At 46.5% G+C, this 17591-nt stretch overlaps 7 protein-coding genes across 7 annotated transcripts; 3 read left to right on the top strand and 4 right to left on the bottom strand.

Annotated features, from left to right (window-relative positions):
- Positions 1–518: 518 nt before the first annotated feature.
- On the top strand, positions 519–1258 carry N7495_008488 (ribonuclease P subunit p20 family protein; the record flags this gene model as incomplete). The annotated part of the gene is made up of 2 exons (XM_057211139.1): positions 519–591; positions 651–1258. The coding sequence occupies 2 exons, from the start codon at positions 519–521 to the stop codon at positions 1256–1258; spliced, it is 681 nt and encodes a 226-aa protein (XP_057060682.1).
- A 748-nt stretch (positions 1259–2006) lies between these two features.
- Positions 2007–3572, bottom strand: N7495_008487 (leucine-rich repeat domain-containing protein; the record flags this gene model as incomplete). The annotated part of the gene is made up of 2 exons (XM_057211138.1): positions 2007–2937; positions 2989–3572. The coding sequence occupies 2 exons, from the start codon at positions 3570–3572 to the stop codon at positions 2007–2009; spliced, it is 1515 nt and encodes a 504-aa protein (XP_057060681.1).
- Positions 3573–4595: 1023 nt separating this feature from the next.
- Positions 4596–4943, bottom strand: N7495_008486 (uncharacterized protein; the record flags this gene model as incomplete). The annotated part of the gene is made up of 1 exon (XM_057211137.1): positions 4596–4943. The coding sequence occupies one exon, from the start codon at positions 4941–4943 to the stop codon at positions 4596–4598; it is 348 nt and encodes a 115-aa protein (XP_057060680.1).
- A 2116-nt stretch (positions 4944–7059) lies between these two features.
- N7495_008485 (MGR2/ROMO1 family protein) lies at positions 7060–7523 on the bottom strand (the record flags this gene model as incomplete). The annotated part of the gene is made up of 4 exons (XM_057211136.1): positions 7060–7183; positions 7259–7349; positions 7413–7442; positions 7502–7523. The coding sequence occupies 4 exons, from the start codon at positions 7521–7523 to the stop codon at positions 7060–7062; spliced, it is 267 nt and encodes an 88-aa protein (XP_057060679.1).
- An 881-nt stretch (positions 7524–8404) lies between these two features.
- N7495_008484 (uncharacterized protein) lies at positions 8405–10641 on the top strand (the record flags this gene model as incomplete). Its single annotated transcript, XM_057211135.1, has 2 exons — positions 8405–9484; positions 9538–10641. The coding sequence occupies 2 exons, from the start codon at positions 8405–8407 to the stop codon at positions 10639–10641; spliced, it is 2184 nt and encodes a 727-aa protein (XP_057060678.1).
- A 723-nt stretch (positions 10642–11364) lies between these two features.
- N7495_008483 (uncharacterized protein) lies at positions 11365–12559 on the bottom strand (the record flags this gene model as incomplete). Its single annotated transcript, XM_057211134.1, has 6 exons — positions 11365–11672; positions 11729–11968; positions 12042–12119; positions 12168–12239; positions 12289–12393; positions 12460–12559. 6 exons carry the CDS (start codon positions 12557–12559, stop codon positions 11365–11367), a joined length of 903 nt encoding a protein of 300 aa, XP_057060677.1.
- A 1406-nt stretch (positions 12560–13965) lies between these two features.
- On the top strand, positions 13966–16660 carry N7495_008482 (PA and RING finger domain protein; the record flags this gene model as incomplete). The annotated part of the gene is made up of 2 exons (XM_057211133.1): positions 13966–16271; positions 16330–16660. 2 exons carry the CDS (start codon positions 13966–13968, stop codon positions 16658–16660), a joined length of 2637 nt encoding a protein of 878 aa, XP_057060676.1.
- Between the last annotated feature and the right edge of the window lie 931 nt (positions 16661–17591).

Raw genomic sequence — 17591 nt, 5'->3', positions numbered from 1 at the left:
GGACTTACTAAGGTTTCTATAGTTCAACGGTTAATCTCCGGGAAACTTCCTCTATCCATGGTTATTTTGATTAGGGATTCATTCGTCCCCGAGGTCGTGATGATGATCTTCTCGCCTCTGGAGAGAAAAAAAAGTATACATCTTAGGAACCTTGGAAGGGGGTGCATCCAGGTCCATGGGTTCACGCCCGAAGTCAGCCCGAAGTCAGCCCGACTGAAGCCTAGCCCTTGAAGATTATGCATCGGGGGCATGTGACCTCTGGCCTAGTTAGGTATCTAGGTAAATATCCAACTGTCTAGATTTTTATTTTCAATTTAGTAGGTGGGAGACCTTGAAGGAAGTAATGAGTTGAAGATTTTATGATTTTTATTTGTTTAGATATATGTGCCACCTGGTTTGTCAGGCTCTACAAAATAGTAATGATTTCACCGCCGGCAGAAAAAGAGACGATGCGATTGAACTCTACAGCATTTAAACAACAGCTTCCAACAAAAACAGAAACATCCTAAATTCTCAAAATGGGCCGGGGACCACTAGAGAAAAAACTCAAGTTCACCAAGGACAACAAGGACCTCACAAAAGTCCCAGCATGTATGCAATTCACAGCAACAGCCGCTGATAACCACTACAAACTAACACAGGAACGACAGATGTCAGCGTTGAAACGCGACCAATTCCCCACGCACCCGTAGCCTCCCCCTATGCCGGAGCAGATGTACCCAAAATTGTCTACATCTCATCGCGCACACCATTCATGAGCGCGGTGAAACGAGTCAAGAAACTACTCAGCGAAGCAGAGAAGCGCGCTACGTCCGGAGTCAACCTCGAAGATACGCGAACAACCGAGGCGCAGAAATTGGCTGAGCTGGCTAAGGTTGCTGAGAAGCGGGAAGAGATATTTGTGAAGGCCAGCGGGGGCGCGATTGAGAAGGCGCTTAATCTTGGCAAATGGTTTGAGGAGAAGAGCACTGAGTATATCGTGCGGGTCACGGCTGGGCGTGAAATTGTTGTTGATGATCTTCATGTGGTCTCCGAGAAGAAGGAACGGGTGGTGCAGAAGAAGCTGCGCAAGGAGGAACAGAAGTTGAAAGAGACTTCTGGGAAAGATGGGGAATCAGTACCTTCTGCTCATGCAGTGCCTTCTGCTGATGGTCATTTGAAGCGCAAGATAGAGGATAGTGTGCCTGATGATATTGAGATCCCTGAGACCAGAACTCGATGGATTAGGACTGTTGAGGTAGCCGTTAGCCTCAAGTGAGCGTGTCGCATGCGACTGTGTTCACATTACTTTTGTCGGTACAAGGTACCATGCCCGATTATTCCAGAACGCTTTACGAAGATGCTTTGAGCGTGCACTCAGACGTCTGGATTTTCCCTCGGTCATTTCTACTGTGACTAGTATCAGGCTGATTGTCACCAAATGAAGTTGACTGAGACTACAACGCTCTAGTGAGCTACAGTCCTAAGGACTTACCTAGCGACAGGTCGAGACATGCAAGTCAATGATCTTTTGTTTTCATCAGCATGCTCACACTCTTGACTGGCCAAGGATCTCATAATCCATATTACCGATGGCGATCCACCAACCCAAGATACCTGTGTGAACGTCACTGAGCGAGAAAGCTTATATGTACAGGTACATAGGCCATGCTCTAGGTCTATATATTCAATAGATTTATGACATGACTTCGAACCCTCTTAAATTAAATCATGTAGTACATATCGTTTTTCTAGGTGAATGAATTCAGAATATGAAATCTGCCGAAATGTGTGCACTAATACAGAAAAGGAACGCCAGGAGTATAAGAACTCCGATGCGGAGTAAATAGGTAGAAGACTTCCAAGGTTCATAAAAAACGGCGACAGTCAACTGTTCCCCGGCCATTTGATATACACCACCGACAGCCATAAATAATGATATTTCCATCATAGCAGCGAGTAAACACCCGAATACAGATACAGTCTAGAATATACACCAACCATGAATAAACTCATTACAAATAAGTTCACGAAGAGCCAGGCGCACAAGCCCAGCTACAACAAAACCGTCTAAAAGGCAAAGGACGAAGCTTTTCCCCAGAGACTCTTGGTCTCATCCCATTTTCATGAGGAGCACAGTCCCACCACTCCAGCCATTCTGCGCGAGGAATCACATACTCCTGCTGGCAAACTGAGCAGTGCTGACCACCAGCCGCGCGAACCTTCTTCGCTTGGCGCAGCAAGGTGGCCACAGGTTTGGGGAAGACAGCCAGTTCTTCGTCTGTGACGTGCTCAATATCTGGGAGTTTGCACACGGCTCGGAGGGAGAGCTCGCGCAGTGATGGGGCGTTTGAGAGGTAGTCGTTAGAAGCCATGATAGTTGAAGGTGACCTAAGATTATCTTCCATTTTCCTGCCTTCCACGTCTAATTTGACTGTTGGTCCTGTTGCTACGTGGATTGCCGCTCCTGCATCGACTGGAGGCTCTCCGTCGTATTCATCGAAGTAGAGAAGATCATGTAAGGGTGTCTCCTCGCCCTCTTTCTTCGTAGGATTCCGATGCCATTGGGCAATCTGAGCCTCCTCGATCGAAGGAAATGGATTTGGGTACGCGGTGAAATGTTTCAATTCTGCATGGAGAAGACCCAGTAGTTCATATGGGAGGAAAGAAAGATCATTGACAGCGATATTGAGAACCTCCAATCCTGTCAATTTGCGAATGTTGGCAGGAATCTCATTCAGTTTGTTATTTCGTACGCTGAGGACCTTGAGGTCACCTAGCTCGAAGAGCTCGTTATGAAGAGATGTTAGTGAGTTCCCTGAAAGGTAAATGCTGAGAAAAGGTCGCAGCGAGGTGTAGAAATTATCAGATATCGGAGCCTCATGCACAGAGGGTAGTTTGGTGAAATGTCGCAGGGGCTGGAGTAGACCAGATGGAATGCTGTTCAGGTTCAGGTTTCTTGGAAGGAGTTAGTACATATCTTCAACTCTTGCAGGAATACAAACTCACCCAAGATCGATGCTCTCCTTCCCCTTCTCGAGACATTCATTCACAACAGCTCTAGCATACCGATGTTCCTCTGACTCATGCAGACCCTTCATAACTGGAGTAGGCGGCACGGGTGATGCAGTAGACGCAGAAGTCCCTTGCAGAGGAAATTTGCCCGCCACGTTCGGGTCAAGCACAGATTTCAAGAGGTCCTCGCCCCAGTTTGACGCATCCTCCGAAGGCAACAGCGAGGCACCAGACTCATCGCTCCCCATCCAAACACCACTATCAACATGGCGTTTATCCTTGAAATCGGCCCTTTTCCGCTTCGGATCAACAACCTGCTCTCCCCACCACGTGCCTCGATATCGTCGCTTGCGCCCGGCGCCAGAAGCGTTATAGTTCTCCAGTCCCGAAGCAGGGATATCGTCACTTGAAAACAGCGCCGGATCGCTAGAGGGCTGACTAGAGCGGTCGTCGAAACGCGAGAATCGACTTGTTTTGAAGGATGACGCGAACGAGCCTGCGGGTGAGTGCCCAGCAGCACGCGCCGGGGAACGGTGTCGGACCCGCCGGGGAGGGGGGAGGGGAATCTCGTTATCCATTGCGATCAACGGGGTCGCAGGACCAGACGAGACGCCACTTTGAATCCTCCCAGCTCTTTCAGGGGCATTCAGGAGGGGAGATTGGTGGACTAGTAGTGATGAGGATGGTTAGGGGCAGTCGACGCGTATTGTGGAGTCGTACTATCGACAAAGCCGTGACCTTACCCGAGCTTCAGACGGAAAAATGAAATCAATTAACCTCATAAATCTAGATAATAAGATTGATCTCATCAAGATAAGATCTGGTCAAATAACGGGCTGCCCGAAGCGGACCATCTCGTGGCGCGCACGGCCACAGATCCACTGATGTTCACTACATAGTAGTATACCTAGGTACAGTAGTAGATAGGTAGCAAGTGTCCTGGATGGTCTTATCATTAGGCATTTGGTCTTTTCTAATCGGCGTCATGGTTTCAAGGTTGCTTGGTATATTATTTACTGTTGTATCTATCCTTGGAAGTTTATCACTTCTATGGATCATAAACAGTGACAAGTTACTCGGGAGTCTATATCCATTTTTGTATTAGGAAAAAAAAAAGTGTTGATTTAAATGTATAATATATGAGTCCAGGCTTTAGCAACTCGAAGGCTTTCCATGTCGTGGTTTCATGCTAACTGAACCAAATCCAGATGCGATTGATCATTCCTGGAACCTGCAGAAGTTGTACTCAAATATGGACACAAGAATAAGACAAGAGTGTAAAAGAAGACAGTTCAATCGTGTCTCGTAAAAGGGGGTATTTTGAAGTCCGTAAAGCCATTTCTCTGGTAGAAGGGTTCTCCAGCCAGAGGATAGATGAGAAGAAAAAAATGTCGAAGAAGTGAGGGATATGTATAAAAAAAAAAAAAAAAGAATTGATGCTCCGGCTCTGCGGAAGAAAGACAGTGGAATGAAGAACATCTACGCAGTAGCAGCAACAGTAGATCGCAACCAGATCATATTCATCTTTGGTGGTTGTCTGTATTGGCGATAGAGCCGCATATGCGTTGATGATCTCCATATTTGATCAGTTGCGATTGTGATTACAGGACAGAGCCCATAATTAGTGCGAAAGATCCAGCAACCATGGCTGCGGGTACGCCAGCGCCCACACTAACTGCGCCGCCGGTCTTGGTGGCGGATGCTGCGGAATTGGTAAATGTCGATGTGGACGACGCAGAAGTAAGAGGAGTTGAGGTAGCCGAGGTTGATGCTGGGGTGACTGAGGCCGGCACACTAGTGTACGTGCTAATAAAGGTAGAGCCAGACATAGTGACTCGATTGACTCTCACTAGAGTTTTGGTGAGAGTGACAGTGGAAATTGAGGTAGTTGTCTCTGCGACAGCGGCCACAGCCAGACAGAGAATAGTAGCAAAGGTAGTGAGCTGCATTTTGTCGATTTGAGTTCACACGGAATTTGAAGATTGTATGAGGTTTGATGAAGGATAGTGATTTGAATTTTCAATTCAAGATGAGTGTAGGGAGTGTAGGGTATTAAAGGAGTGTGGGTATGTGGAAGTGGAAGTTGAAGTGAGAGAAAGTGAAGGAATATGGCTAGTCTAAATACTCACATCGAAGGCTGAACCTGGGGAAAAAGTCATTGATATTCTAGAACGCCTGTGGAGTATTGTTTCAATTTTTGAAGTGAATTTTTCTAGATCCATTAACATCTTATTGGATGGAAGGATTCGAGGGGGCCCATATCGAATGGATGGGAGCCAACACACAACCGTAGCCCTAAAATTGTACTCTGTAACGCCAACGCCGAGACGAAACACGACATCCCATACGGAGAGTGTCGGATATGCTACGGTGCAGGTAATCGTGGCAATCTTGAAAGAACAGATCAGACACAAAGAAGTGTGCTGTTCGAGATAGAGGTTTCCCAGTATTCCCCCTGACCTGAGGGCCAACTTTGGAACTGGAGATGTTAAGCACTTGTAATGGAAACGAGATCTGAAGCACTAAAGGTTAAGGCTGTGTGTTACTTAATGGCGTCATGCAGGAACGAGCGCCAATCCCTCTAGGGTATTTGTGTGCCTGAATGCTCACCGAGATGGTAAACTAGGATTGGCCATGTTAGCCGAGGGCTAACGGCGGAATAGGTTCATCTCATTTCCCAGCTGAAGCCTGAAGAGCCTAACGAGTGGACACCTTTCCCACTGTAAAATTGGAACCCTAGAAACTGGGAAATTAATCCTGAGTACATTCTAGGTATGGTGAGGCCGAGTGGGACCATGGAAGGAGATCCACCTTGATAATCCATGGAATGTTCTCTCATCCTTAATGCATGGAAGCACTTCCGAAAATAGTTAGTTATAGACTCTAATAATATCAGGAGTTCGAGGGAATGAACGGATCCTCCCCGAAGGAAGTAGACTGGTCGCCTTAATGGGGTCCTTGATCTAAATTCATTCTCCCAATGGGGATGAATTTTCGGGCTGAACAAGAAAAAAATAACTCTCCAGAGTTGTGATCACTGCTACTTTCAAGTAGAATTGAACTCACTAGGTTACCAGGGTAACTAATACCTACTCCATGCCGCAAAAATAGGATGGTGAAAGACCACACTTGTTTCCTATTCTGGCTGAAGCATTGACATAATTGGGGATATGAGATCGCCAATGTGGGCTGACTAAATATTCAGACTAAATAACTAGACATTTAGCTCTTTATTTACCTAACTGGGTCTTACATACGTTACAGCTAATCTCGGATATGATGTCAATTTATCTCCAGGCTAGCTCAGTGTCTATAGCGATGTGCCATTATTTCTCTCGGGCAGCTGCTCTTAGCATGCGAGGGAATATCAGGTCCACTTGAGTAATACCTAGCAACTTTGAGATCTCGGGACTTTTGTACACTTTTGTACACTTTTCCTGAGGCATGACTGTGTATCAAAATACTCATGCATGTGCGGGGCTGAATACATATCTTGCTTATGTAGCGTTCCCCTTCCGAATTAGTACTCACTCGCTGTTTTTGCTTGCTCAAAGCCTTACATAAGTTTCCCGGATATATTCTTCTTCTCCATACTGCAAATGCCCGGCTTTCATTCGGAATTCTGCGTTTTTGTCCCTTCGGATTTTGATAATGATATTATGGGGGCAGGAACCTTGCAAGTACGTTAGTTGGTATTAGAGTAACTACCTGTATATTTAGACTGAGGACCGAGCGCCCTTACTAGAGCGGTGGCACCTGTTATAGGAAAGTCATGGAAAATACGTAGAGGTACCTCTCCGTACATAGATCCTTTGAGAAATCAAGCAATACAGTATTTGTATGGCTACCTGCAATGATTCGGAGTTCATAGATCCGTAATGTACATACAACAGCAGGCATATTGTCAACAATAATAAAAATTCGCCTTTTCGGCTTCAAGCTTAAGCTTCCTCAATCTGTCGAAACGCCCATCGAAATATACTGCTAGTATCGTACACAATGCATCCTCCAAGTTGGTCATATCGCATGTCCCTTGGACGTCCTTCACGGATGTTGATAAGGTATCTATTCGCGCATCTGCTGCAAGGGCTTTTGGCGGGGTAGGATCATTGGGGGTCCTCGAGCACGGAGCCAAGCATCGTTGTGAGGTCCTTCAGCGCGAATCACACTACCAATGGACATGAAAAGACTAAGAACCAGAAGTGTTTAGAAGGTCGGTCTTGCGTATTTCAATGCGCGACGGGGGGTTGATGATAGAACATACCCGAAAGTAGCGCCAGAACCAACCATGTACTTGCCCAAAGTGCGCATGACACCGTTAGGACCGGCACCGTACTGGAAGATGGTGACAGTTCCTTCAACCTGTTAGCTTCATCCAACTCATATAAATTTTCCATCCAATATTGCATGCTACTCACCACCGATGAAGCCCATGATACCACCGACAGCTAGACCGAGGCATTAGTAGGAGTTCTGTATGAGCCCAAATCATTCTGTAGATGCTTACTAGATCCCATCAGAGCACCCATTTTCACTGGTGAAGGTCAGCTTGTCACTTTTCCGGGCTCAGGTCCACACTATATCAAATGTGGAGTAAGACTGTTATTGACATATTCAGAACGTACTCTTGTCGAATGTCGACTGACCCCCGGGGCAGGACCGGCAACAACTGGCATTGTGGAAGAATAATGGAGCTTAGTAGAGCCTCAGAAATATGCTGTCAAAGAAAAGCTCCAAAATTTCAGCAAGATAAAGCTCATAAATGTGCTATAGTCAATCGAATGACAAGAGGCGGACATTTTTGACCACCAGATCTTATTGCCATGGTCACGTGACCTGACTGCACATGTTCAACCGTGCGCTGACGACTGACCCTTAATCCCTTTGAACAAGTTTGTTTCCATATGGCCATCCTCGATCTTTGACATCTCTACTCGTTAATCCACTGTTTGGCCTTAAGCCTTTGGCAAGGCGGTATTCCGTGTTTTGCCCATTGCTTTCGGTGTGAGACGGTCGCTATTTGCTTTTTGGCAACCTCCTCTCTCCTTGCTTCTAGACTTCCCCTGCCTCACGCCCTAAAAAGCCACTAAAATCAAAACAAACAGGTACGTTTGTTATTTAAGCTTCAATATTCTCGAAGTTTAGCCCCTTCAAGTCCAGACATTAGCTTGGGGGTCATTAAATGAACATCGATCGGATAGCGCTAACTCGACCGTTCTGATCTAGTCAACCAGCCAATAACCCACCCAACAAAGAATCACTTCATAACCTTATACGATCGACGTTAAACTTACTTCATTCCTATTCTCATTACTTTCTCCTCTCTCCACTCCCGAGTACCCTGTTCAGAAGTTCGCTAGATCGGTTTAACTACCGCATCACATTCTGTTGATCGATTCTAACCTTCTCCATGACTGCCGTGGCTTCTCCTCCTAGTGTGCAATCGGGGCCTCGCTTGGCATGGTACAATACTGCGGAGGAAACACAAGACGCTGCCGACGAAATCACCCGGTTTTTACCCCGTAAAACCCCAAACTATCGATCATCCTCTCTAGGGTCGACCTCCTCTACAGCAACCACCACTCCACAAGACTCACATGCTGCTCAGAAACCTGAAAAACGTCCTCTGATCAAGAAGAAGCCGCGAAACCCCTGGCCCAACTCCAAGTCCGAGCCAGTAGCAGAAGTGGCAAACGCCCGGCTGCAAGCGGTTCCTGCATTCACTTCAGGATCAAGTGCAGCTTCCACAATGTCCGCTATCCACCAGCCTTCTATCGTCCCGTCGCAGCATATGCTTCAATCTTCCCAGCAGAATGGCACTCGGCAGACTAACGGGCAGTCGTCTGATGCTCCCACTGCTATTCTCGCTCTCGTACCCATGAACGGTACATTTGAAAAGAAGCAGATCAATGTGCCATTTGTCCCAGAGGTCCTCCGAATTGGTCGCCAGACTAACGCCAAGACACAACCCACGCCCATCAATGGGTTTTTCGATTCTAAAGTCCTATCTCGACAACATGCTGAGATCTGGGCTGATAAGAGTGGGAAAATTTGGATTCGCGATGTGAAGTCATCTAACGGAACCTTTGTTAATGGCCATCGTTTATCTCCTGAGAACCGCGAGTCAGACCCGCACGAATTACGCGAAAATGATACCCTTGAGTTAGGAATCGATATCGTTGCCGAGGATCAGAACTCCATTGTTCACCACAAGGTCTCAGCTAAAGTTGAGCATGCTGGCCCAATCGGAAACACTCCCAATATTCTTGATCTCAATTTTGGCGACTTAGACCCGGCTTCGGGTGGTGGTCTTCTTCCATCTCCTCTCACCCAACAATTTTCTCATCAACGTGGAAGATCGAGCAGTAACTTGAGCAACCGCAGTATTCAAAGCAATGCTAGTACTCAAATCAGTGCCTTGCAACAACAGAGACAAATGAATTATTGGAATTCGCCTCTCTCTGTCGAGCAAGTCGTCAAGAGACTTACAGTATGGATTCATTCGATGTTGGCCTTTGCAGTGGTTGCTAACACTCTATCTAGGGCGAATTAAAACTAGCCAAACAGCAATCCCAGGATCTCTCTCAGACCGATGAATTCTTAACAGCCATCATGAAGCCTGGATATGCTGAAAAGGAAAAAGCCATGAAACCATCTCCCCTGGAAAACAACCTTTCTCGCCAATTGAATGGCCGCCCCAAGGTGCCGCGTGTCGACTCATTCTCCCGATTTTCGGAGCCACCCGCTCCTCCTCCTCAGCAGCCTTTGCCAGAGAAACCCGATGCTCATCCACGGAGCGCCTCGGACTCTTTCTCATCTTCGAAGCGTATTGAAGCGGACAAGTCGAAATCAGTTTCCTTGAACTCTCCTGTTTCGCGAGAATCGAGCCAAATACTCTCATTGATCGAAGCATTGACCAACGCCAAACGAGAAATTGACACCCAAGGTGCTCGTGTTAAAGAACTGGAGGAACTACTCCTCTTAGAGAGAACTGCGCGTGAATCTGCAGAGGAGAAAGTCAAGAATATGGAGGTCCCTTCCACCTTGATTGGTGAAGTAGAAATATCCCAAGATGATGAGACTGCCTTGAAAGATAAGTTGGAGGCTAAGCAGGAAGATGTTATCCTGGAGGGTGCTGGAAAGCCCAATGGCTCCATCATGCCATTGGAGGCTACTGCTTCTGACATCGACCGCTCAGAGAGTTCCCCTGAAGTAGATACCAACAACATCCAGCTTCGCTTGGAAAACATGATGGAAGAAATGGAAGCGATGAGAACCGAACTGGCATCATTCAAGAAGCGTGCAGAGACCGCTGAGGATGAGCACGCCATGACACAGAAGTCGTTGTCGGAAATGATTGCAACCCTCCGTCGTCAACGCGAGGAGCAGGCTTCCGCTAAGGTCTCTGATCTCATTTCTAAATCTCAAGGCCATGACATGACAAATAATTTGGGTGAAAACGGTGCAACAGAGCATAATAAAATGGGTGGTTCATCAGGTCGGCTCTTGGATGTGCGCGCTACTACCCAGTGGCAGCGACGCCCCTTCCTTGACGAGGCAAGCCCTTATGCTTCCATGTTCGGCGTTGTTCTCCTTGGGGTTGGCTTAATGGCATATCTCAACGGGTGGCAGAAGATGGACAAGTGATTGACTAAAGCTTTCATCATACCTTTCATCGCTCTTGACACATTAATGATCTTTCCCCCCCAAAACTCAGCGCCTTAATCAGGACTACTTAGCATGATACTTTTCTCCATATCCGATGACCTTGCACGTTGCATACCCAAACCCAACATTCTCTTTTTTTTTTTTCTCTCCTTTTTTCCACAGTTTCCGTCAATAATGATCTTTGGCGTCAGATAGGTCCTTCTGAAATGTGGTTAGGTTTCATTCGGTTTATTCATCTTGTCTTAATACCAGGTCTCATCTTCAGCAGTCTCATTTTTTTTTTACCATCCCCTGCCCTCTCCTTTATATTTCTTTTCGTTTCATTCCACGGGGCCTTAGCTTTAGCAGCTACTTTACTTTCCTGTACATTATGGAATTACCCAGAATATGCCTATGACTCTGGATCTTAATGTACTGCTTGATTAGTAGTTTGATTTCAATCCCAACGACACGAAAATGCACTTGTGCAGAGGCTCTCAGCATTCTTCTTAAAGTCGGTTTGATGGGAGCACCGTACCTAGGTAGGCAGTGCGCATCTTTCACTTTTTTGTCCCGCGATATAGATTCTATGTCTAGGGTCGATCTTAGAAAGTAAAATCATTTTCATTCAATTTTCAAGTCCATGGCCTAGGTAGATCAGGTTCGTTAAACGATATAGAATAGAGATAGATACACAAGTTCATGACACCCTCAAATCAAAGACTAGGATCCACGCTGGTTACCCACCATGTTGCCTTCGTTCATGTCAGCATTACGCACGTAGTCAGACTTATGCACACGGGGATCAAGTGAATTCAAAAATTTGGACTTATGAGGTCCAGACAATCGTCTCTTGCCAGGCTCAGGCGAATTGTAGCTACTACCACCACCAGCAGTGCCACCAAAGTCATGTTGACCAACAGAATCTGTGTTACCAGAGCCACACATTGTGTTGCTGTTAGGACCGACATGTGAATTGAAGCCACTGTTGCCTGTCACGGTTGTTGTGTTTCCGAAACCTCCGCGGTCATCTATGTGGGTTAGCTTTTCATTCTCGATAGATTGATATCAGGCGTTGTTCTATTACCTAGATCTTGTGTAGTATCCATGCCAATTTTCTTGTCTAAGTCGCGAACATCATTGACAGCGCTGCCGTATCCACCCATGTTCGACGAGGTGTAGTCAGGGTCCTTGTGGGGGTCAGGGCCCAGGCCACCATAACCACCCATATTCTGGCCAGTAGACTTCTTGGTATCGGATCCCAGACCAGAGTTCATGCCTGTGTTAGTCAGACTGTACGTGTTGTCGCCATAGGTATCTCCGGTATCTAATCGATGTCAGACTTCACAAGAATGAACAGTGATGTGTTTGTATTTGACCTTTCATCATATTGGTAGTACCGGCATTATCAGCTCCGAGGCCTCCAGAGACGAAGCCTTCTTTACCGACAGTGTTTGATCCATAGGTATCTCTAGTATCTAACGAACATTAGACTTTGTGTTATGATATGGCGATGCTTACCTTACTGTCCAATTTGTTGGCGAGAGAACCATCGTTGCCAAAGGATTGGTTATTTGATCCGTAAACATTGTCGGTGTCTACTAAGCTGTCAGTCTATTTCAACTGCAAGTGAGTCAATCAACTAACCTCCATGAGTAATTTGATCTGTATCAAAATCACTGGATCGTTGATGTTCAGACCCCATGTTATGTGAGCCCTGGGCATTGTTTGAAGGGCTCTTGGTGTCATAGTCTATAGATCATAGGTAAGTTGCTGTATGGATTAGTTAGAGGGATGAAACCTGAAACTGAAACTGACCATCTCGCTTCCCTATGTTGGAAGATCCTTGAGAGGATTCTTTGTTCTCGTCATGGTGACTAGATATAGCTTCCTTGACTTTGTGCATGAACTTGTCCATATTGATAGATGCGATGGGTTTGTACTAGAAGATATTTTGATCGAAGGAATAAAGCGAGCTTGAGAGTTTGAAGGTTTTTAAGCAGTCATCCCAAGCCAAGCTCATTGCCATATTTTGCCATCCATGGATAGTTGTTACCAAGACTGTGACGCCATAACACGGAATATGAAAGCCGTCCAGAGCCGTTAAGCTACCGCTTAGGCATGGTTAGAAGTCTCCCGTCTAGACGGTCATGACGTTCGTCGTCCAACGGTCCAAGTCTGTAGTCGTACGGTGAGCAAGCAGTGACAGGAAACCGTTCATAATTGGTCGTCAAATGCGCCACTGAGCCGGGATTCCCGATGTATTGTCTCGCTAGGATCTTAACCTCATAACTGTAAGAAGGTGAAACATGAAATTTTTCTTAGACTTGAATTGCTTCCGTAGTTTCAAGCGTTCGTGGTCAGTGCTTTCTAACCCATCACATTAACTAAAGAGAACCATTTATAGTTATATATTTATACGGCGGTACTAGTTGACCAATGAGAGACGCTGACCTGCAACCCTTATGACCCCAGCGCTAAGAGCAGACTGACTCTATTTGACTATGCTGATGTGTCTCTTGACTGAGGATGCTCAGTTTAATCATATCTCCTTTATTTGCTTATATAGGTGATGACTGAAGTTGATGTCAAAGCTTGGGAAGAACCTCTACGTCATTGGGGAAAGTGGATACAAACCCTTATCGCTAGTTCGGAGTACATGGGTTGAGTACTGCTTAAGTAGTAGGTACGCTGGATTATGTACCACTTTATGAGTATTTAGGGCTGATATCTCACCAGTCTACGATCTTTCGCAACCTTGCAATATATTAATATTGGATCAGCGGTTACTTGAGGAGAAAACGTCGGGCGTCTATCACTACTAAGGCTTACGCGTAGCCTGATAGCTAAGACCACGAAAGAATGAAAATCGCATAGCGGATTCAATAGACAGATGAAAGTAAATCAAATCCCTAACAGTCCATGTGAGAAGTAGAGATGATAAGACTTATTTAATTGCTATTAGCCTGAAGTATCAAAATAGTTGCCTGAGGTCTCCAGGGCTCACACGACATATGTCACAGGTTACATAATGGGTCAGTTGCACTATCCCCCATGCCCTTCTCCACCTGACAGCTTTCATCGATCTCCCCATCTTCCCACCCCCGTTCTCCCAAGGCTGTGACTGCCGGTTCATTTTCGACCTGCAGTGCTGCTCATTATCCTCAATGAGTGGCAGCCTGTTCTTTTGCCAACCCTTGGATTGGTAGGCCATTGTTGTCATACAACAGACGTCTAGACATCTCCGTTCCAATTTTTCGACTATCTACCCCTTCAGCCAAATACTACACATAGTACCCTCTTCGCTGTGCCTATCTACCAGATATGCGACCGCCACGACTCCTCGTCGTTCTCTTCTGCCTAATCTTCTTTCCCATATTCCTCACAATCCTCTCTGCGCTCTCATCCGATGTAGTGAGTCCAGATACGCTCTCTAGCCAGACGCCCGGGCTGCATGCCCTCTTCTCTTTCAATATTCCGACGTCACTCTTCCCTCCATCTGCTATTATTAGTCTCACAGATGATAACTCAACCTTCTTCTTGACCCGCCCTGCGGCATTTGGATCTATGCTGCCAGTGAACGGCATGAGTGGCCAGCTATGGGTGGGTAGTGGATTTGGAGAAGGAGGACTGGCTGCCGGAGCGGAAGGCGAACTGGGATGCTCCGATATACCCGGTTGGGGTGAAGACAATCCCCGCAAGAAGCCAGATACAACTGCCCGGGGCACGGATCCAAAGTCCGGTAAATCCAGAAGTGGTACAACAAACGACGGAATTGCGTTACAGAATTATGCTCGCTTGCCATCGCAGCCCGATGTCGCCTGGCAAAATGGCCGAAGTGATGCCATCGTTTCCCCGTCCTCGAGCGACGGTACCGACGATCATCTACACCACCCGCTGTCAGAGTCCAGTATCTCAGATGCTATCACAACTCAAAAATATGGAGACTACGTTCAAAATAAGCAGTCAACGCATGCTGACATCCAATCACTCCAGGAGACAGCCGAGATCCAGGGTAAGGTTGTGCTACTCAGTCGTGGTGGATGTGGATTCCTCGAGAAGGTCAAATGGGCCCAACGTCGAGGAGCCATAGCTGTGATTGTTGGTGATGATACTCGTGGCGGCAACTTGGTGACCATGTATGCGCGGGGCGACACGTCGAATGTCACGATTCCGTCTCTGTTCACCTCGTATACCACTGCACACCTTCTTTCGTCGTTGATTCCGGGGCATTCCGGAGCGAATTCTGCCCTAGGCGACGCAATTAAGTCGTCTCAGAGCAAAACTACTGGCACCGAAAATGTCGACACTCAAAAAGTAACCACGACAACGACTAGCGCGTCCACTGCTACACCCACTCAAACGAGCAATTATCAATCAAAAGAGCGGCCTGTTTCTACTTCGAAGTCGAACAGCGGATTCTTCCGTAAACTGGGATCAATCTTCGGACTCTGCAGTAACAGCGGTTCTTCGAAAAGTTCACAAGATAGTCGCCGACCTCCCAGTAGTGGAAATATTGACTGGATGACCAACCCTTGGGATAAATCCGATACTCAGAATGACCATTCAAAGGGCGCAACAGATTCTACTGATCGCAATAGAGGCAAACTGAATGACGATCTGAAAAGCAAAAACGATGGACTGGTATCATCTGATGAACTTAACGGTGGAGATGATTTTGTTATTGGAGTTCACGATTGGAGAGATGCCGATCTAATGCTACCCCGAAGCAGTACGTCTACGGTACCAAGCTCCTCAGTTACTGGCAAAGATAACTCGAAGACCTCCGTTATCGAGACAGACGTATCCTCCAACAATCTACTGCGCGGTGGTAGCATCACTCCTGGAAGTGGTGAATACCAAAGTATTGACAAACAAAATGGCAAGACCACTGCCACAAATGTGAAAGTATCTGGAAACGACCGCCATTCAAGCAAAGAAGGATCAGATTTGCCCGAAAAGGGATGGTTCGCCAGCCACTTTGGATGGGGTGATAATGACAAGGCATTGGATACTCAGCCATCCTTGTTGCCTTCTCTCCAGAATATTGCGACTACCGTCAAAACACAAGATAAAGTTTCTCCATCGAGCCCTCCGGTTTCCAAAGTGTCAGAGCATGAAGGACTCTGGGTTACTTTGACACCTGCCAGCATGTCTACAAGTCCATTTTTCGATACCCTACTGGTGCTTGTTATTAGCCCTCTTTTGACACTCACGGTAGTTTATGCACTTCTACTGCTTCGCTCCCGCATTAGACGTCGGCGATGGCGTGCTCCAAAGTCTGTCATCGAGCGACTCCCAGTTCGAACATATCACACACTCTCCACCAGTTCCTCATCCTCTAGTCTCGGGACCTCCAACCCTGGTCCTGTATCACAAACGTCTCCACTTCTTGGAAATGAAATCCGGCCAAACACTGCCCGACCAGCTCGGTCCCGGTCACAAACCATATCTGGGGTCGTATCAACACCAAGGGAGAAGCTAGCAAAAGTGCAGTCGGGTTCGATTCTATGGAGACGTAAATACACTGGAAGACAAGTCGAGTGTGTTGTTTGTCTCGAGGAATATGTCGACGGGCAAAGCCAAGTTATGAGCCTCCCTTGTGGTCACGAATTTCATGCAGAGTGCATGTAAGTGACCTGAAATATGACTGGCTTTATTTGTTTCGTGTACTAACCCTTGTACTAGTACTCCTTGGCTGACAACCCGCCGAAGAACGTGTCCGATTTGCAAAGGTGACGTCGTTCGATCCATGACACAGCCCCAGGGCGATGATATGAGTTCTCGCCAAGAGACCGAAAACTACCGCCCTGAGCTGGACTCAAATGATGATACGTCAGTGCCCTTCTTAATTACAGTAGTAAATGAAGATCATACAGACACTGAGCAGAATGCTGGCCTTGATTTGCGTGCGAGTTCGGCTCCACAATCAAACTGGAGGAATCTGGCCTCTCTCAGTTTCTCCGCCCTCAACGGCGACATGATCTGGCACCAGGCTCGTGCAGATCGCAACCGCTAACCTCTGACTTCTTGTTTATTTTCTCCTCATCTCTCAATATACGAGGACCTGACTCCCTGGCGCATTCTGTATTAGCGATTGTTTTATTCCCTTGACTTTTGAATTTATGCGGCGTTCCAAGTTTTAGCGGGTTACATTTCGGAGTGCTGGGTGGCTGCAAAGCATAAGCACTATTCAAGCGACTGGAATATACCGCTGGTCGATCTTTCCAACATATTCTTCGGATTGAATCCGTAATATTGCTCTATAGGCTTCTCTAGCCTATCCTTGTCTTTCTCTTTTGGGGTCGGGAAACTTCATTTCTCTTTGCTGGATTTACTATGGTTGCTCTAGACAATTCATTTAGAAACCCGTCCGCTACTGAGTTCTCCCTTCTATTTATAATTTTTCTACCTGGTCCCCTTGTTCCAGGCGATATAGCCTTGGAATACAAAATGGTAAAATCCTATGGTTTGTCCTTGAAAAATATTGAGCAATATTTAACTGCCTAGTTGCTTACTTCCTAAGAATATAGTCGGCTTTTCCCTATATATTATTCTTCTTCTCTGCATACCTTCTTCCATCCACTGTTCACACCCTCGATGCAACTATCCATTAAGTTTGGCTATCGTGTTTGCTTCTTCTCTTCTATGAAGATATACATACTGTGTTCGGTCACTGTCAAGGTCGCGCAGACAATTCTAAATGAGCGTCATCTCCGGAACAGGAAAACGAGGTGGAAAAAACGATTCATACACACGTACGGGGAAAACTTCTCGCAAGAATCTTTCTGAAAAAGTTCAAACTCCTGCATTGGGTGTCTTCCATACGCCGTTTCTTCCTCAAACTAACCCCTCCATGGCTCCCAACCCCTCTCCCGATGTTGTTCCTGCTACTGTTCACGCTTCCCTTACAGGCCTCTATGGAAATATCATATGTCCATGGGAACAGC

The sequence above is a fragment of the Penicillium taxi genome (genome assembly GCF_028828555.1).
Source record: "Penicillium taxi strain IBT 34144 chromosome Unknown utg000005l_segment0_segment0, whole genome shotgun sequence".
Classification (NCBI taxonomy): domain Eukaryota; kingdom Fungi; phylum Ascomycota; class Eurotiomycetes; order Eurotiales; family Aspergillaceae; genus Penicillium; species Penicillium taxi.
Note: the sequence above shows the minus strand (reverse complement) of the source record. Positions and strands in the feature narration are given on the sequence as shown.